Genomic DNA, 17828 nt, shown 5'->3' on the forward strand with positions numbered 1-17828 from the left:
GGCCTACATGTGCAACACCCAGAGGAGTACAGCTGTTTCAATTCCACCACATAATGATGAAGATATGAAGGGAGAAGTGAAGTAAATACATCTCACAGCAGACCCAAGTCATAACAGAGCACAGATAAAGGGCCCTGATTGGTAGAAAACAGAGCGACGACTCTGACCCTGGATTTCTACTTCATCCCAACATACTATATTAACATTGAAAGTGACAATCAGCATAAGAATCCATGACCTAATTAAGAAACGAAGGGAATGTGAGGATGTTCGTTAAGGTGATGGCATTAGCCTGGCATTTCAAACATCCTCTCTTTAACAAGCGCTCATTAAGCCACGGGGCTGAGGGTTAGGGGTCACAGGTCAACAAGGGGTGTTTCCACTGACCCCCAAACCACAGTGACTCGCCAAACACACACACACACACACACACCTCCAGAGCCCAGGTCCCCTCGTCCTCCAGCTCTTCTCGCCCTCCAAGCTCGTAACTATTTCTAATTGGTCTGATTGCCTTATTTCCTCCTCTCCTATGATGGAACTATTCATCTTAGATGGATAATGAGTGCAGCAGGCAGCACAGTCATCCACTAACTAACTACAGCGCTGAAGGTCAACCCCAAAGACTGGCTGACTGACTGGGGAGGAGGACGGAGAGGAGAGTTGACAACATTCTGGGAAAGAGAGCGAGAGCGATAGCAGAGGACAGAGGGTGAGAAGGGTGGAGAAAGACGAGAGAGAGAAGAGCGAGCGAGAGAGAGACAGAGAATGAGAGGGACAGTGGGAGACAGAGGGACGACATTTTAGAAATGCCTTCCCTTCAGATTGCAGCAACCACTAAAGCCATGTCTGCAATTCTGTCGCTGTCACTGGCTGTTCCAGAATTTTCGGAGAAATGTGCAGGTCTGTGATTTCCAACACATAAACAAATAGCCACATACGCAGTGAAAAGAAATGACGAGACTCTGTATGTGGTGTAATATACTACTGGAGATGTTGGTATTAAAAAGCATTCCCTTACAGTTAACTCCATTTAGGTTAAATGTCAAATGTGTCAGGGTGTGATCATCACGCGCCACCACATCAGTCTGAATACACCCAGGTCCCTTCTAGCCCAGAGCATGTCACAGCCTCCCTACTGGGCAGAGCAGCCCGTTGTTAGCCCAACTATGGACTATGCTAACGTAATCTCCATCAGAGCAACCAGCCCTCTGACATACAGCTGACATTATGGTAAACTATTTACATGTTGGTTCAACAATACCAATGGATGTTCATCAAGAAGACACAACATGGCATGGCGGAGGGAGGTGGTGTTACAACAAGTTTCTGTTTCATGTTTGCAGTGTTTCGTGCGTTCAGTGAAATACGCCAGAAACTCTGCTTTTTGCATTCAATTTTAAATCAGTTGTAGGTGCTTATGCTAAGACAATATATTTTCAGTGTGTAACTACAGTGTAGGTACAAACCGGTTAGTGAATTTACATATTGATCTATCTGCAAGTGTATTTTCAAACAAAACCTTCCCTTACTCCCAAATTATTTCTCAAGATTGCACAGAAATACTTGAACGGGTTTACTGAGTTTGTTTGCGCGCTCACTTACAGAGACACGGCGTCTATATTTTCTCATGCTTTTGTGCTGATGTCCAGTCAGCCAGTGTTTCTGTGTCATATGTGTGTTGGGGATCTAGATGATATTATTACAGTCTTGATTTGTGTAAATGACAGCCTGTTCCGACAGAGGTGGTCAACACAGTCCCGTGTCTCACCACAGACTCTAAATCGTCATCATCATCACCTTCACATACGGTCACCAAAACAATAGTAACAGTTGAATATTGTCCATCAGACACATGGAGACAAACAAACTGCCTGCCAGACTGCTATGTCTCAATGTGTCGGACGAACAAACAAGTCCCCGGCAGCCAGGCGGAGAAGTGTGCCGATCATCACACACACACACACACACACACACACACACACACACACACACACACACACACACACACACACACACACACACACACAGACACACACACACACACACACACACAAAGTGAGTGCCGGCCTATCATCTAGCATTCTCCCCTTGGGCAAAGGGGAAGGGGGTGATGTCAGAATGATACTGATATACTCTCGTGTATAAATATTGTAGCATTCAAACACCTCTCGCTTTTCTCCTCTCCATGAACCCCTGACTCTTTCCTGTACTGAGGCAGAGGGAGCGAGAGAGGAAGAGGCAGCAAAGGAAGAGAGAGATGCAGATGGGAGGATATAGAGGTAGAGATAGCCCCACTGGGGTATATCCCCTCTTTTCGACTCCCTTTGGAGTCGAAAAGTGTGGTCCTCCAGTAGTCCACTGGAGGACCACATGCTTAGAAAACACCCAGGAGATCAGAGAATAGAGGAGAGGAGAGGGGGAGCAAGAGTGGGGGAGACAGGCAGGCTGGAACAATAACAAGAAATGGAGAGAGAGAAATCCCTTTTCCTCTGAGAGGAGGGGGTAGTGTGTGCTCTGCTCTCCTCCCATTCACCGGCCGCACGTGGCTAATTTGCATGTGTGAAGGTCAGGGGGATTGTGGGAGGTGAGTGAGGCCCCCGACCTGGCTCCCTGCCCAGCCCAGCTCTCCCCTCCCACCAGCCAGCCAGCCAGCCAGGCAGGCAGCCAGCCAGCCAGCCAGCCAGCCAGCCAGCCAGCCAGGCAGCCAGCCAGCCAGCCAGCCAGCCAGCCAGCCAGCCAGCCTGCCACACCACTGGAGGGGGATAGGATAGCTCCAGGATACCACAGAATACCAGGGGCTGAAATCACCCGACCAACCACTCTGGTCGTAAACACATATTACTGTATAATCATCCCTTTCTTTTGACTTGGAGAGGTTGGGGCAAGTTTCACATGGAGGGCTATAAATACTCTGACATTTCCCCTGTTCACAACTCCCTCTCTCAGTCTCTGAAGTCTGCCCCATGCCTCAGTAGCCCTGTGTGAGTTCAAATGCTGCTGTCGCTCGCTGCTATATTTCCATCCTTTTCCGATTGCCTCACACTCTCTCTCTCTCCACAGAAAAGACACTATGAGGCCCTCTTCACACCCCTGCTGGGAGGAATAACCAAAGAGAAGTTTGGCTGGTGGAGCTGAGGCAGTGTTGACAGGAGCTTCCCTGAAGTCTCACAGACAGACAGACAGACAGACAGACAGACAGACAGACAGTGCAGTTTGGGATTGGAAATAAACTCAACACACTATCGCAGTTTATTGTGAAATAGACACAAATGACTTATTCTAAATATATGTGCCATGCACACGAAAAACTCAACTTGTTTATATATTATTATATATTTTATTTTAGGTATTTTTATTTCACCTTTATTTAACCAGGTAGGCCAGTTGAGAACAAGTTCTCATTTACAACTGCGACCTGGCCAAAGCAGTGCGACACAAACAACGCAGAGTTACACATGGGATAAACAAACGTGCAATCAATAACACAATAGAAAAATCTATATACAGTGTGTGCAAATGTAAACTCAGCAAAAAAAGAAACGCCCCATTTTCAGGACCCTGTCTTACAAAGATAATTCGTAAAAATCCAAATAACTTCACAGATCGTCATCGTAAAGGGTTTAAACACTGTTTCCCATGCTTTTCAATTAACCATAAACAATTAATTAACATACACCTGTGGAACGGTCGTTAAGACACTAACAGCTTAAAGATGGTAGGCAATTAAGTTATGAAAGTTATGAAAACTTAGGACACTAAAGAGGCCTTTTTACTGACTGTAAAACACCAAAAGAAAGATGCTCAAGGTCCCTGCCCATCTGCGTGAACTTGCCATAGGCATGCTGCAAGGAGGCATGAGGACTGCAGATGTGGCCAGGGCAATAAATTGCAATGTCAGTACTGTGAGATGCCTACTACAGCGCTGTAGGGAGACAGGACGGTCAGCTGATCGCCTCACAGTGGCAGTGGTTATGATATCGCTTAGGACCTTGAGCATGGCTGAGGTGCACCCATGACCCACTCGGAAACCAGATTGCATAGCGGAGAAGGTACGGTGGGATTTGAAATGGGCGGTGATCTGTTTGTTAACTTGGCTTTCGAAGACTTTAGAAAGGCAGGGTAGGATAGATATAGGTCTGTAACAATTCTGGTCTAGAGTGTCTCCCCCTTTGAAGAGGGGGACGACCGTGGCAGCTTTCCAATCTTTAGGAATCTCAGACGATACTAAAGTGAGATTTAACAGGATAGTGATAGGGGTTGCAACAATTATGGTGGATAATTTTAGAAAGAGAGGGTCTAGATTGTCTAGCCCACCTGTGTTGTAGGGGTCCAGATTTTGCAGCTCTTTCAGAACATCAGCTGTCTGGATTTGGGTGAAGGAGAAATGGGGAAGGCTTTGGTAAGTTGATATGGGGGGTGCAGAGCTGTTGCCCGGGGTAGGGGTAGCCAGGTGGAAAGCAGCTGTAGAAAAATGCTTATTGAAATTCTCGATTATTGTAGATTCATCGGTGGTGACAGTGTTTCCTAGCCTCAGTGCAGTGGGCAGCTGGGAGGAGGTGCTCTTATGCTCCATGGACTTTACAGTGTCCAATAACTTTTTTGAGTTTGTGCTACAGGATGCAAATTTCTGTTTGAAAAAGATAGCCTTCGCTTTCCTAACTGCCTGTGTATATTGGTTCTCATTAACTTCCCTGAAAAGTTGCATATCGCGGGGGCTATTCGATACTAATGCAGTACGCCACATTATGTTTTTGTGCTGGTCAAGGGCAGTCAATGTTACACCCTGATCAGTTTCACCTGTCCTCGTTATTGTCTCCACCCCCTCCAGGTGTCGCTTGTTTTCCCCAGTGTATTTATCCCTGTGTTTCCTGTCTCTCTGTGCCAGTTCGTCTTGTACGTTTCCAGTCAACCAGTGGTTTTCCCCGTTCTCCTGCCTTTGCTATTCTCCTTTTTCTAGTCCTACCGGTTTTGACCCTTGCCTGTTTCTGGACTCTGTACCCGCCTGCCTGACCATTCTGCCTGCCTTGACCTCGAGCCTGTCTGCCACTCTGTACCTCCTGAACTGGTTTTGACCGTTTGCCTGTCCACGACCATTCTCTTGCCTACTCCTTTTTGGATTATTAAACATCTTCAACTCCAACCATCTGCCTCCTGTGTCTGCATCTGGGTCTCACCTTGTGTAATGAAAGTCAAGTCAGGAGTGAACCAAGGGCTATATCTGTTCTTAGTTCAACATTTTTTGAATGGGGCATGCTTATTTAAGATGGTGAGGAAAGCACATTTGAAGAATAACCAGGCATCCTCTACTGACGGAATGAGGTCAATATCCTTCCAGGATACCCGGGCCAGGTCGATTAGAAAGGCCTGCTCGCTGAAGTATTTTAGGGAGCGTTTGACAGTGATGAGGGGTGGTCGTTTTACCGCGGACTCATTACGGACGCAGGCAATGAGGCAGTGATCACTGAGATCCTGGTTGAAGACAGCAGAGGTGTATTTAGAGGGCAGGTTCATCAGGATGTTATCTATGAGGGTGCCCATGTTTAAGGATTTAGGGTTGTATCTGGTAGGTTCCTTGATCATTTGTGTGAGATTGAGGGCATCTAGCTTAGATTGTAGGACGGCTGGGGTGTTAAGCATATCCCAGTTTAGGACACCTAACAGTACAAACTGAAGATAAATGGGGGGCAATTAATTCACATACAGTGTCCAGGTGGTGACTGAGGTGGGTCTATAACAAGCAGCAACAGTGAGAGACTTATTTCTGGAAAGGTGGATTTTTAAAAGTAGAAGCTCAAACTGTTTTGGCACAGACCTAGATAGCATGACATAACTCTGCAGGCTATCTCTGCAGTAGATTGCAACTCCACCCCCTTTGGCAGTTCTATCTTGGCGGAAAATGTTGTAGTTGGGGATGGACATTTCAGAATTTTTGGTGGCCTTCCTAAGCCAGGATTCAGACCCGGCTAGGACATCAGGGTTGGCGGAGTGTGTTATAATAAAACAAACTGAGGGAGGAGGCTTCTGTGTTAATTAACAGGCTTCTATGTTAACATGCATCAAACCAAGGCTTTTAAGGTTACAGAAGTCAACAAAAGATAGCACCTGGGGAATAGGAGTGGAACTGGGGGCTACAGGACCTCTACATCACCAGAAGAGAACAGAGGAGGAGTAGGATACGGGCTAAAGGCTATAAGAACTGGTTGTCTAGTGCGTTGGGGACAGAGAATAAAAGGAGCAGATTTCTGGGTGTGGTAGAAAAGATTCAGGGCATAATGTACAGACAATGGTATGGTAGGATGTGAGTACAGGGGAGGTAAACCTAGGCGTTGATTGACGATGAGAGAGGTTTCGTCTCTGGAGGCACAAGTTGAGGTCTCCGCATGTGTGTGGGGTGGGACAAAAGAGCTAACTAAGGCATTTTGAGCGGGACTGAGGGCTCTACAGTGAAATAAAACAGTAAGAACTAGCCAAGACAGCAGTAGACATGGCATATTTACATTGGAGAGGCATAAAGCAAACACAGGTGTTGATTAGGAGAGCTAAGACAACAACTTTTCATGTGTATTACACGATTTTCATCACAATGCATTTTGTGTGTATACCACACTTTTCTTTCTTCATAACGCATTTGTATACATTATACAAATTCCAATTTGTTGTGGCTAACTTTAGCTAGGCACGGGGTTAGGGTCTTTGCTAGGTAAAGCCCCGCCTTATCTCAGCTCACTGGTCACCATAGCAGAACCCACTTGTAGCACGCGCTCAAAGCCAAATTCTCTTTGGCCGCCTTTCCTTCCAGTTCTCTACTGCCAATGACTGGAACGAATTGCAAAAATCACTGAAGCTGGAGACTTATATCTCCCTCACTAACTTTAAGCATCAGCTGTCAGAGCAGCTTACCGATCATTGCACCTGTACACAGCCCATCTGTAAATTAGCCCACCCAACTACCTCATCCCCATATCGTTATTTTTTTCCCTTTGCACAACAGTATCCCTACTTGCACATTCATCTTCTGCACATCTATCACTCCAGTGTTTAATTTCTAAATTGTAATTATTTTGGCACTATGGCCTATTTATTGCCTTACCTCCGTAATCTTACAACATTTGCACACACTGTATATAGATGTTTCTATTGTGTTATTGACTGTACGTTTGTTTACTCCATGCGTAACTCTGTTGTTGTTTGTGTCGCACTGCTTTGCTTTATCTTGACCAGGTCGCAGTTGTAAATGAGAACTTGTTCTCAACTGGCCTACCTGGTTAAATAAAGGTTAATATACAGTGCCTTGCGAAAGTATTCGGCCCCCTTGAACTTTGCGACCTTTTGCCACATTTCAGGCTTCAAACATAAAGATATAAAACTGTATTTTTTGTGAAGAATCAACAACAAGTGGGACACAATCATGAAGTGGAACGACATTTATTGGATATTTCAAACTTTTTTAACAAATCAAAAACTGAAAAATTGGGCGTGCAAAATTATTCAGCCCCCTTAAGTTAATACTTTGTAGCGCCACCTTTTGCTGCGATTACAGCTGTAAGTCGCTTGGGGTATGTCTCTATCAGTTTTGCACATCGAGAGACTGAAATTTTTCCCCATTCCTCCTTGCAAAACAGCTCGAGCTCAGTGAGGTTGGATGGAGAGCATTTGTGAACAGCAGTTTTCAGTTCTTTCCACAGATTCTCGATTGGATTCAGGTCTGGACTTTGACTTGGCCATTCTAACACCTGGATATGTTTATTTTTGAACCATTCCATTGTAGATTTTGCTTTATGTTTTGGATCATTGTCTTGTTGGAAGACAAATCTCCGTCCCAGTCTCAGGTCTTTTGCAGACTCCATCAGGTTTTCTTCCAGAATGGTCCTGTATTTGGCTCCATCCATCTTCCCATCAATTTTAACCATCTTCCCTGTCCCTGCTGAAGAAAAGCAGGCCCAAACCATGATGCTGCCACCACCATGTTTGACAGTGGGGATGGTGTGTTCAGCTGTGTTGCTTTTACGCCAAACATAACGTTTTGCATTGTTGCCAAAAAGTTCAATTTTGTTTTCATCTGACCAGAGCACCTTCTTCCACGTTTGGTGTGTCTCCCAGGTGGCTTGTGGCAAACTTTAAACAACACTTTTTATGGATATCTTTAAGAAATGGCTTTCTTCTTGCCACTCTTCCATAAAGGCCAGATTTGTGCAATATACGACTGATTGTTGTCCTATGGACAGAGTCTCCCACCTCAGCTGTAGATCTCTGCAGTTCATCCAGAGTGATCATGGGCCTCTTGGCTGCATCTCTGATCAGTCTTCTCCTTGTATGAGCTGAAAGTTTAGAGGGACGGCCAGGTCTTGGTAGATTTGCAGTGGTCTGATACTCCTTCCATTTCAATATTATCGCTTGCACAGTGCTCCTTGGGATGTTTAAAGCTTGGGAAATCTTTTTGTATCCAAATACGGCTTTAAACTTCTTCACAACAGTATCTCGGACCTGCCTGGTGTGTTCCTTGTTCTTCATGATGCTCTCTGAGCTTTTAACAGACCTCTGAGACTATCACAGTGCAGGTGCAATTATACGGAGACTTGATTACACACAGATGGATTGTATTTATCATCATTAGTCATTTAGGTCAACATTGGATCATTCAGAGATCCTCACTGAACTTCTGGAAAGAGTTTGCTGCACTGAAAGTAAAGGGGATGAATAATTTTGCACGCCCAATTTTTCAGTTTTTGAAATGTTAAAAAGGTTTGAAATATCCAATAAATGTCGTTCCACTTCATGATTGTGTCCCACTTGTTGTTGATTCTTCACAAAAAAATACAGTTTTATATCTTTATGTTTGAAGCCTGAAATGTGGCAAAAGGTCGCAAAGTTCAACGGGGCCGAATACTTTCGCAAGGCACTGTATATTTTTTTAAAGGGTTAGGGTTAGTTAACATGCTAGCTAAGTTGTTAAAGGTTTAGGAGTTTGGTTAAAGGGTTATGGTAGTTGCAAAGTAGCTAAAAAGTAGTAAGTAGTTGCAAAGTAGCTAATTAGCTAAATGTATGATGAGATTTGAACACACACTTTGTGTTGCTAGATGTTCACTTTATACACCCACCCATCCTCCCTGACCAGCCTCTCTCTTGTTGTTTCTGTCTTAAGTAACCTAATGTCTTTATCTGTAATTGAAATGCACTGTATGCAAAACAAATATTTTAAGCAATTAGTGTCTATTTCACAATAATCTGTGATATTGGGTTGAATAAAGTTGCACCCTATGGTCCAAACAGCCAAAACCCAAACAAAAATAATACAGATTTAAAAAATATATATAATTAGGGAACAGCTCTGCTTCAAGTTATTTGTCTGCTAACCTTTGACTCTGTTTGTTGTAAGTGCATCACAGGCCCGAACAAAAAGCTACAATTATTTTATTAGCAGCTAATTATATGTACAGTTGACGATATGACTGGTCAATTTTTTATGGCAAATCAGAATTAATTGGCATTTTAAGAAAACCACGTGCAGTCCTGGGATAACCTAGCTGCCAATTACGCTCCTGAGTATTGTTTTTTATCCTGCAAGATGAAAACCCAGGCCGTCTATCAGCCCCTTATCGGAAGCAACAGAGTACATGAACATTTCACTGTGTTGTTCCTAATCAGCCAGCGCTAGGCTGAGCTAAACTGGGCTAGGAGAGCCTGAGATGTAAACAAACCAGCATAAACAAAGCATGGAGGACGAGCAAGGGAAGGAGTGAGCGCTGGAGTTGAGGCTGGCCTGGTATACTAGCGCTGACGAGGCTACTTCTGTCTGAAACCAACTGCGCTGTCACACAAACACACGCACACACCCAAACACTCACCCAATTAAATTCAAAATAATGTGCACACAAGCCCAGACAGACAAGCAAGAAAATGAACATAAAGCCAGACATACAAGGACACACAATCGAACACACATAAACTACTGAAAATAAGTGAGTCAAAAAATCTGAAGACAAAAAGGCATAACTAGACAGAGAATAAAATAAGCAATGTGTTAAATCAGTGAACACTGAAGCTAGAACAGTTTACTTTTATTAAAATAAAATAGTTTCTTTATTGACTAAGGTGTTCTGATTGACCAGCACCAGCCCTGTGTATCTGGACCACTACCACTCTGTTCCTCTTCTCGTTTCCTCAAACAAATTGGCCAGAGTAATTGAAAATGCAGGACAATGCCATTTAAAAGAGCGAACAGCTTCAACTAGGGCTCACCTTCCTGTAGTGTGTGTGTGTGTGTGTATGTGTGTGTGTGTGTGTGTGTGTGCGTGCGTGCGTGCGTGCGTGTGTGTGTGTGTGTGTGGGTGTGCGTGTGCGTGCGTGCGTGTGTCCCAGTCTGTTTGTTGGTGGCTGGCCAGAAAAGAGAGAGGGAAACAGGCTTGTAAATGAGGAAAGTGTTCTCCTCACACAGCTAGCTCCCGAAGAGAGGTAGTGTGGGGAAAATGAGCTTGAAAAAGAGAGATTCTGCCGACAGTTGATATTGACGTGTTCAAACACACACACAATTTGAGGTGCATAAACATAGATCATGGGCCAATTTGGAGGATCCACACTAGACTGGCCCTGACCCAAAAATCCTGTGGGTGAACTGAGGTACAGCTCACAGTCGATTACAAACCTGTTTTTCCACACGTATACAGTGTCTTTGTTGATATGGAACGGCAAACATACAACCTCTTCTCTGGGGTTGAAATAAAATACATTATACACTGGGTGATTTGAGCCCTGAATACTGATTGGCTGACAGCTGTGGTATATCAAACCATATACCATGGATATGACAAAGCATTTATTTTTACTGCTCTAAATAGGTTGGTAGCCAGTTTATAATAGCAATAAGGCATTTTGGGGCTTTGCGTTGCGTCGTGCCAAGAACAGCCCTTAGCCGTGGTATATTGACCATATACCACACCCCCTTGTGCCTTATTGCTTAATTATACTATTGTATGAAAATATAAACATTATAACCTGAGTTCAATTACAAGCAACCTGTGCATAACATACTGTACATTTGAATAATAATAAGATATATTTTTGAATGTATATCCTCTAGAGATATCTTCTGCCTGTAAATGAATGTGTATGATCTTGTGTATTTTTCTGCACCCATTATCCAATCTTTAACCCACAGAGGTCTTTAAATAATAGGGACAAATATCATTACTAAAATGTATTTACCAATTACAATTTGAAAGGCGTTATTCTCTGAGGCTGAAGGAGAGGCTTATTATCTAAATGGCTGCACAGCTCGGCTACGGTATGTATCATATCCAATCATTACCTTCCAAGGACTAACTATTATTATAGCCACGGCAGTTCATCATGTTTGGATGGCATGGTAAATTGTAATAAATACACCATACTGATATTCTGAAACCTGGCATAATCTTACAAATGACTTTGAATTATTTTCCTGTACAGTAATGTAAGACAAAATGCATGACAATGTGGGGTGTATGATGTGTTGTCGATACATAGCACAGCGGTTGGTGTGCATCTCAAAATGTTATTAACAATTGTGGAATGAAACCTACTGTGGCATGTGGTAATAAAGAGTATAGTATAGTACTATAGTATAGTATAGAAATAGGCCTTCACATTTCCTAAATTATGACTGTACTAAAACTACTTCAGACAAAGAGTTTATGATCTGTTGAATGACATGTCTAAGATATAAAATATGGGCTATAATTACTATGGAATTACTAGGCCCACTACAATGATAACAGTAATCAAGATCCCCCATGCACACAGGTCTTCCTGGGAACTACAGAAATGTACCGTTTTGTTTGGAAGAAGGAGACCGACCGAGAGTAGGCTACACCTCCACTTTGCCCTGGGGTCAAATATCTGGGTCATAATTCAGCAGAGCGCATCATTGAGAACAAAAATGCAATCACACATAATAACACAACCAGAGGCATACTGTTTGTATACCACTCTTCTTTATTCAATAGCTTAGAAGATAGGGCTGGGCAATATGACCTCAAAATCATATCTAGATTTTTTTGGTACATTTTCTCTACAATTAATTTGTTGCACAATTAAATACACTGCATTTCTAACGGTCAGGAAGAATCTAATGAATTATACCTAGGCTAAATATAAGCCTTCCACAACCATAAGACCCACTAATAATTCAATGTTGGTATTTTACCCCCTTTTTCTCCCCAACTTTGTGATATCCAATTACGATCTTGTCTCATCGCTGCAACTCCCCAACGGGCTCAGGAGAGGCGAAGTTCGAGTCATGCGAAACATGACCCACCAAACCGCTCTTCTTAACACCCGCCCGCTTAACCCGGAAGCCCCAATGAGTCAGAGGAAACACTGTTCAACCGACGACCAGAAGTCAGCCTGCAGGCGGTCGGCCCGCCACTAGGAGTCGCTAGAGGGCGATGAGCCAAGTAAAGCACCCCCGGCCAAACCCTCCCCTAACCTAACCTGGATGACGCTGGGCCCTATGGGACTCCCGGGTTATGGCCGGTTGTGACACAGCCTGGGATCGAACCCTGGTCTGCAGTGACGCCTCAAGCACTATGATGCAGTGCCTTATACCGCTGGCGCCACTCGGGAGGCATAATTTCATAATTTTGTTTAACCTACTTTTTTTGCAATAATCACTGATCTGGCTTTCAAGTCTGTCTATGAAAATGCCCTTTTTGTTACAAAGTTAACACGATGCACATCCACTAATAATGGCCAACTTGTTGTAGCAGGCATTATAGAAATTTAACACAAGTCTCAAACAATCTCAAGCACAAGCTCACGTGCTAGTGAATAGCCAGCTGATATTTATATTTCAAGTCTAGCCATCGTGGATCTATTTGCTTGCTAACAAGGTAGAACAGTTGAACTGTTATGAACGCACCCTTCTGTCTGTCTCCAACTGTTTGAACAACATAACTTGTTCACTTTGTTTAGATATTGAAATCAAGTGGCCTTCCTGGATAGGATGATGCTTATTTCTCAGCATGAGAACGAGTTGCCAATTCCTTATATAAATGCATATTTTTATACTGATTGCACATGTATAAAACACAGACTAACGCAGTTAGCACAAAACAGTCTGTGAAGGGCCGGCTCTAGCCTTTTGGGGGCCTTTTTGCCTTTACCTCCCTTATCTCACCTCATTTGCTCACATCGTATATAGACTTGTGTATAGTGTATTATTGACTGTATGTTTGTTTTACTCCATGTGTAACTCTGTGTCGTATGTGTCAAACTGCTTTGCTTTATCTTGGCCAGGTCGCAATTGTAAATGAGAACTTGTTCTCAACTTGCCTACCTGGTTAAATAAAGGTTAAATAAAATAAATAAATAAAAAATATATTTTATTGCGTTCCTTTTTTTAAACTTTAGTTTATTTAGTAAATATTTTCTTAACTCTTATTTTTCTTAAAACTGCATTGTTGGTTAAGGACTTGTAAATAAGCATCTCACAGTAAGGTCTACACCTGCTGTATTCAATGCATGTGACAAATAAAATTTGATTTGAGTTTTAAAGCACGTTTTCTGCAGTTATACACATTTTGCCACGTGTCAGAGAGAAAATTGAGCAATTTTATAACACATTTCATGCAATTCTATTCATTTTTCCATGGGGCAGAGAGACATTTTTGCAGTTTCAAAACACGTTTTCATGCAGTTCTACACATTTTGTCATGCGGCAGAGAGACATTTTAGCAGTTTCAAAACACGTTTTCAGCAGTTCTACACATTTTGTCATGCGGCAGAGAGACATTTTAGCAGTTTCAAAACACGTTTTCAGCAGTTCTACACATTTTGTCATGCGGCAGAGAGACATTTTAGCAGTTTCAAAACACGTTTTCAGCAGTTCTACACATTTTGTCATGCGGCAGAGAGACATTTTAGCAATTTAATAACACATGTTATGCAATTCTACAAATGTTTGCCATGGGGCAGAGAGACATTTTTGCAGTTTTAAAGTGAATTTGTTACCCATTCTGCCATTGGGTGGAAATAGGTTTTTGCCACGTTAAAGCAAATGTCCTGCAATTCTACACATTTTGCACATGACTTATGCCATGATATCTGAGTGAGTAACTAACAATATCAATGGGTGCCCACTGTAGGTCAGGGTCCCTGGGCACGTGCCCTGCTCGCCCGGTCGGTATTTGGCCTTGATTACTGCAAGTTTAGACAACTGGCTAGGCTGACTTAACAATCTAAACATTGTTAGCTCACATGGCTAATTGAGTGACTGTCAGTGACTGATAAAACAAGAGCATAACTGCTAAAGCACAATAAAATGTTGAACTGGCACCTTGTGTATTCTGCTATTCTAACTTTCGACAGTAAATTGCAACCCGAATGTGTAAAACAAAAAGTAATTTTTGGGGGGTCGGGGACCCCTAATGGCCGGGTGTCCTATGCAACCGTTTATGTCGCCTGGAGCCAGCCCTGAGTGTGTGGCTAAAATGCTGCTAGTGGTATGTGGTACAGCAATGCAGCACACAACATTCATTTTCCACATGTTCATTCATACAGTACTCTAGTTTTCGTAGGGTCTGCTCTGTTCTACATTTTGGGAGTTGAGACATAAAAGGGTATCATTAGAAAGGTTAAGGTCTCCTCTATTTCGGTACAATAATGTCTCTGTGTTTCGGTGTCCATTTGACCCATTCTGTCAGGGGGGGGGGGGGGGGGGGGGGGCTTGGTGTCTGTGTGCAAGTGGGAAGGTGCACAGTGCACACAGCACAGAAGGAGACCAAAAATACAGAATGCTCATAAAAACAAACAAAAATAAAAACCTAATTTGGAACATCGCGCTAAAACATAAAATCGAGTTAATCGAATTCATTCGATATATCGCCCAGCCCCATTAGAAGACGACATTCTATCTGTAGGCAGAGTTGTGAATGGTCCATCCCGCTCTCACCATGCCCCGGGTCGCGCACCTGAACAGAGGGTTCAGCTCGATTTACATTAGCAGCGCTCAGCACACAGTTGGGAGATGGAGCGCCAATCAGATGGCAGACTTGATGTCAACTCAGAGGCAGCCGTCTGGAGAGTATTACAGCCACTTTACCTCCAATTCAAATTCCAAACCTTGCTATGGAGACCAATAGCGCAGGCGGACAGCGTGGTACACAGACACGTCTCGCCTTTGATAGTCATAGCAGCTATTCTATTTGTGCAAACATCGATTAATAATTAAAATATATGACATTTTGAAGATAGCAATATGACATTATTGTAATTCAAACCAATATTAATGAATAAAGTCTATAATTCGACGATTGCCTATACAGCGCGTCCTTCCAGAGGGCGTTTTGCAACGTGTCTCCAACCACGTCAGCAAGAGAGCGAATCTCCAACGCCATTAATTGTTTTTAATTTAAAAAATAATAATAGCATAATATCTTACACAAATAAAGCTCTTCAATTCAAAAGGCTGTGGTAAAGAATAAACACATAGTATAAGCAAATGCATTGCATCGATTTTAACCAAATAAATATGAATAATGATCATTTTACTCCGTTTTACGCGCCTTTACGCGCAAAATGATATTTAGTTCCCAAGCCTATATTTACGCTTCATGGACTAATAAATTAATTGTGTAAAATAGATGTTATGAATGACAATGTATTGCATTCATACGTGACTGACAGGCTATTGTTTTTCTCGCAAGAGTGACCTTGAGCAGATCTGAAACTAGACAGTATTCTCTTCTACAATTACTTTACCTGTAGATGAATATTAGAAGTGCAATATTCACCAGCACACAGCATATTTATTTGAATTCGAGAGGGACAAGTTATTACAGTGCAATAATACATGTAACCTAGGCCTAGTGCATTTCAACAACTCTGCCAGACAGCTCATGCCAGGTGTGACACAGAGTGCCTCTCAAGTTAATGAGCTACAGCTGAGTTTGTAAAACTAGTACTCACCTGTGGTCTGCTGATACCTTGCCCTCCGTTTCCAGGACTCATGGACGGGTGGTTTCTCTGTTGCCCTGGCCAGCCATGGGTTGTGGAGCCATACTGAGAAGTCATGTCTTTGCCTAAACCGATGCCAGCTTGTTGTTGTGCAGAGGGACTGTTATAGTCTTGATGATAGCCACTGCCATAACCTCGCATCATTGGACTTGGAGACGTCAGCAGTTGGTTTAGAGTTGGGGTGGCTCCCGAGGGATGCTGAGTATGTCCTGGGAATCTCTGAAAGCCCCCAACACTTCCACCAGAACCGGAGGAAGCAGCTCCCATAGCAGCCTTGACATGGCTAGCTGGAGTGTTGCTGCCAGGGCCAATCAGCATGTTACTGCCCTGTCTGGACGGGGCCATCATACCGTAGCCCGCTCCACCGTAGCCCTGCCGGTAGCCAGAGTAGTGGTTGTACTGGCTGTTGTGGTATCCTTCGTGGGAGTTGTGCACTGGGTCCATGTTGTTGGGTCCCGAGGAGTGCATCATCCCCATCCCAGTGTTTTGTCCGCCATGTTGATCATAGCAGGCCCCTACTCTGGAAGTGCCATAGTAGTTATTAAACTCTGAAATAGCGCTGTTCCCTCCTGCGCTCTGGGGCTGGCTGCTGATTTCGGTCGTTGGTCCCAAATTGGCATGTTCATACCTGGCACCCATTCGCTCCCCTGGTTTACAGGTATGATCCCCTTCACCTTTACTCAGCATCTGCTGCTCTGTCTGGCTCGCCAAAACACCCCTCTTCCCTCCGTGGTGCTGATTCTCACTCTCCCCCCTTGTCGCTTGGCTGTTGTTGATGTTGTTACTTTGTATCTGGCGCTGCTGATGCTGAGGAAACGGGTTAAATTGTGACTGCTGTTGCGGCGGCGTGAGGTGCAGAGGGGGATCTCCACTCACATTGTTCTGTTTATGGTTTGCTATCAAACCCGTCTCCATTCCCTCCAGAGAGGTCGTCGAATTTGACGATGTTATGTTATTTCCACTCTCCTTCTCCCGTGTGTCAGAATTGTTATTCGGAGAAGTTGAATTGACCATGTTCAGCTCGTTTTGATGGTGATGGTCTACATTATTCATTGTGTTAGTCCCATCTCCAGCTCCAAGCATTGCTCCAGATCTCGATATAGTTCCTCCTCCCGATTTCCCCGAATGTATCTCTTGCCCCAAACTGCCAGACAATTTATTTTTCTTATTGTTAGTTGTCGTCGGTGCTGATGCCACTTGCGCAGCCATTGTCACTTAAACATTTCAGACAGGGACACTGACCCACGAGAAGAACACTCTCACACACAACAAAAAAAACAGACTGAGGAAAAAGTCAAGCAGGTAAAAAATGTTCAATTGAAAAACGAAGCTCTGTTCTAGCGCTGTAATGCTCGTAATAATCCGCGGTGAAATGAGTCGCTGACAGCCGCGCCTGTGGCGCTGTCAGTGAGGCATCATGCTGAAAGTTTGTTGTCCAGGTTTAAATGAAACTTTTTTCCTCCAACCCGGATATGGGTAAGTGCATGTCTCCCGGAGCCCTTCTGGCCCAGCATGGCATGAGAGAGAGTAGGCTCCACCAGCTATTATCCCCCTCCAGGGTCCAACGCGCATCACAAAGAAAACCCGGACTGGAGTTTCCTATGTTATCCATCGAAGGAAAGTCACTATTATTTTGCAAAAGACAAATGTTGAATTATAGCATGGTATCAGGAGGAAATATTTATATTGAAAAGAGGAATATCCGCCAATATATACCACGTTTAATTTTATACCAATATTATGTTGGAACGTAGGCTAGGGCTACCTCTCAGAGTGGCTTGTGTCCTCTAAAGATGGGCAGCTCCATTTTAAATTCATGCCAAAACTCCAGATCTGGG

General features: G+C 43.6%; 1 protein-coding gene across 2 annotated transcripts in view; it reads right to left on the reverse strand.

The window, feature by feature from the left end:
* The window catches only part of LOC110505402 (AT-rich interactive domain-containing protein 1B), a 223576-nt gene extending 206066 nt beyond the window's left edge, over window positions 1-17510 (reverse strand). For both annotated transcript variants that reach the window (XM_036962211.1, XM_021584599.2), the window contains exon 1: window positions 15943-17510. In XM_036962211.1, coding sequence (XP_036818106.1) covers window positions 15943-17199 — 1257 coding nt within the window. In that variant the 5' untranslated portion in view covers window positions 17200-17510. The remainder of the gene's footprint in view (window positions 1-15942) is intronic.
* Window positions 17511-17828: the final 318 nt, after the last annotated feature.

Source organism: Oncorhynchus mykiss, chromosome 25, assembly GCF_013265735.2.
Source record: "Oncorhynchus mykiss isolate Arlee chromosome 25, USDA_OmykA_1.1, whole genome shotgun sequence".
NCBI classification, from domain to species: domain Eukaryota; kingdom Metazoa; phylum Chordata; class Actinopteri; order Salmoniformes; family Salmonidae; genus Oncorhynchus; species Oncorhynchus mykiss.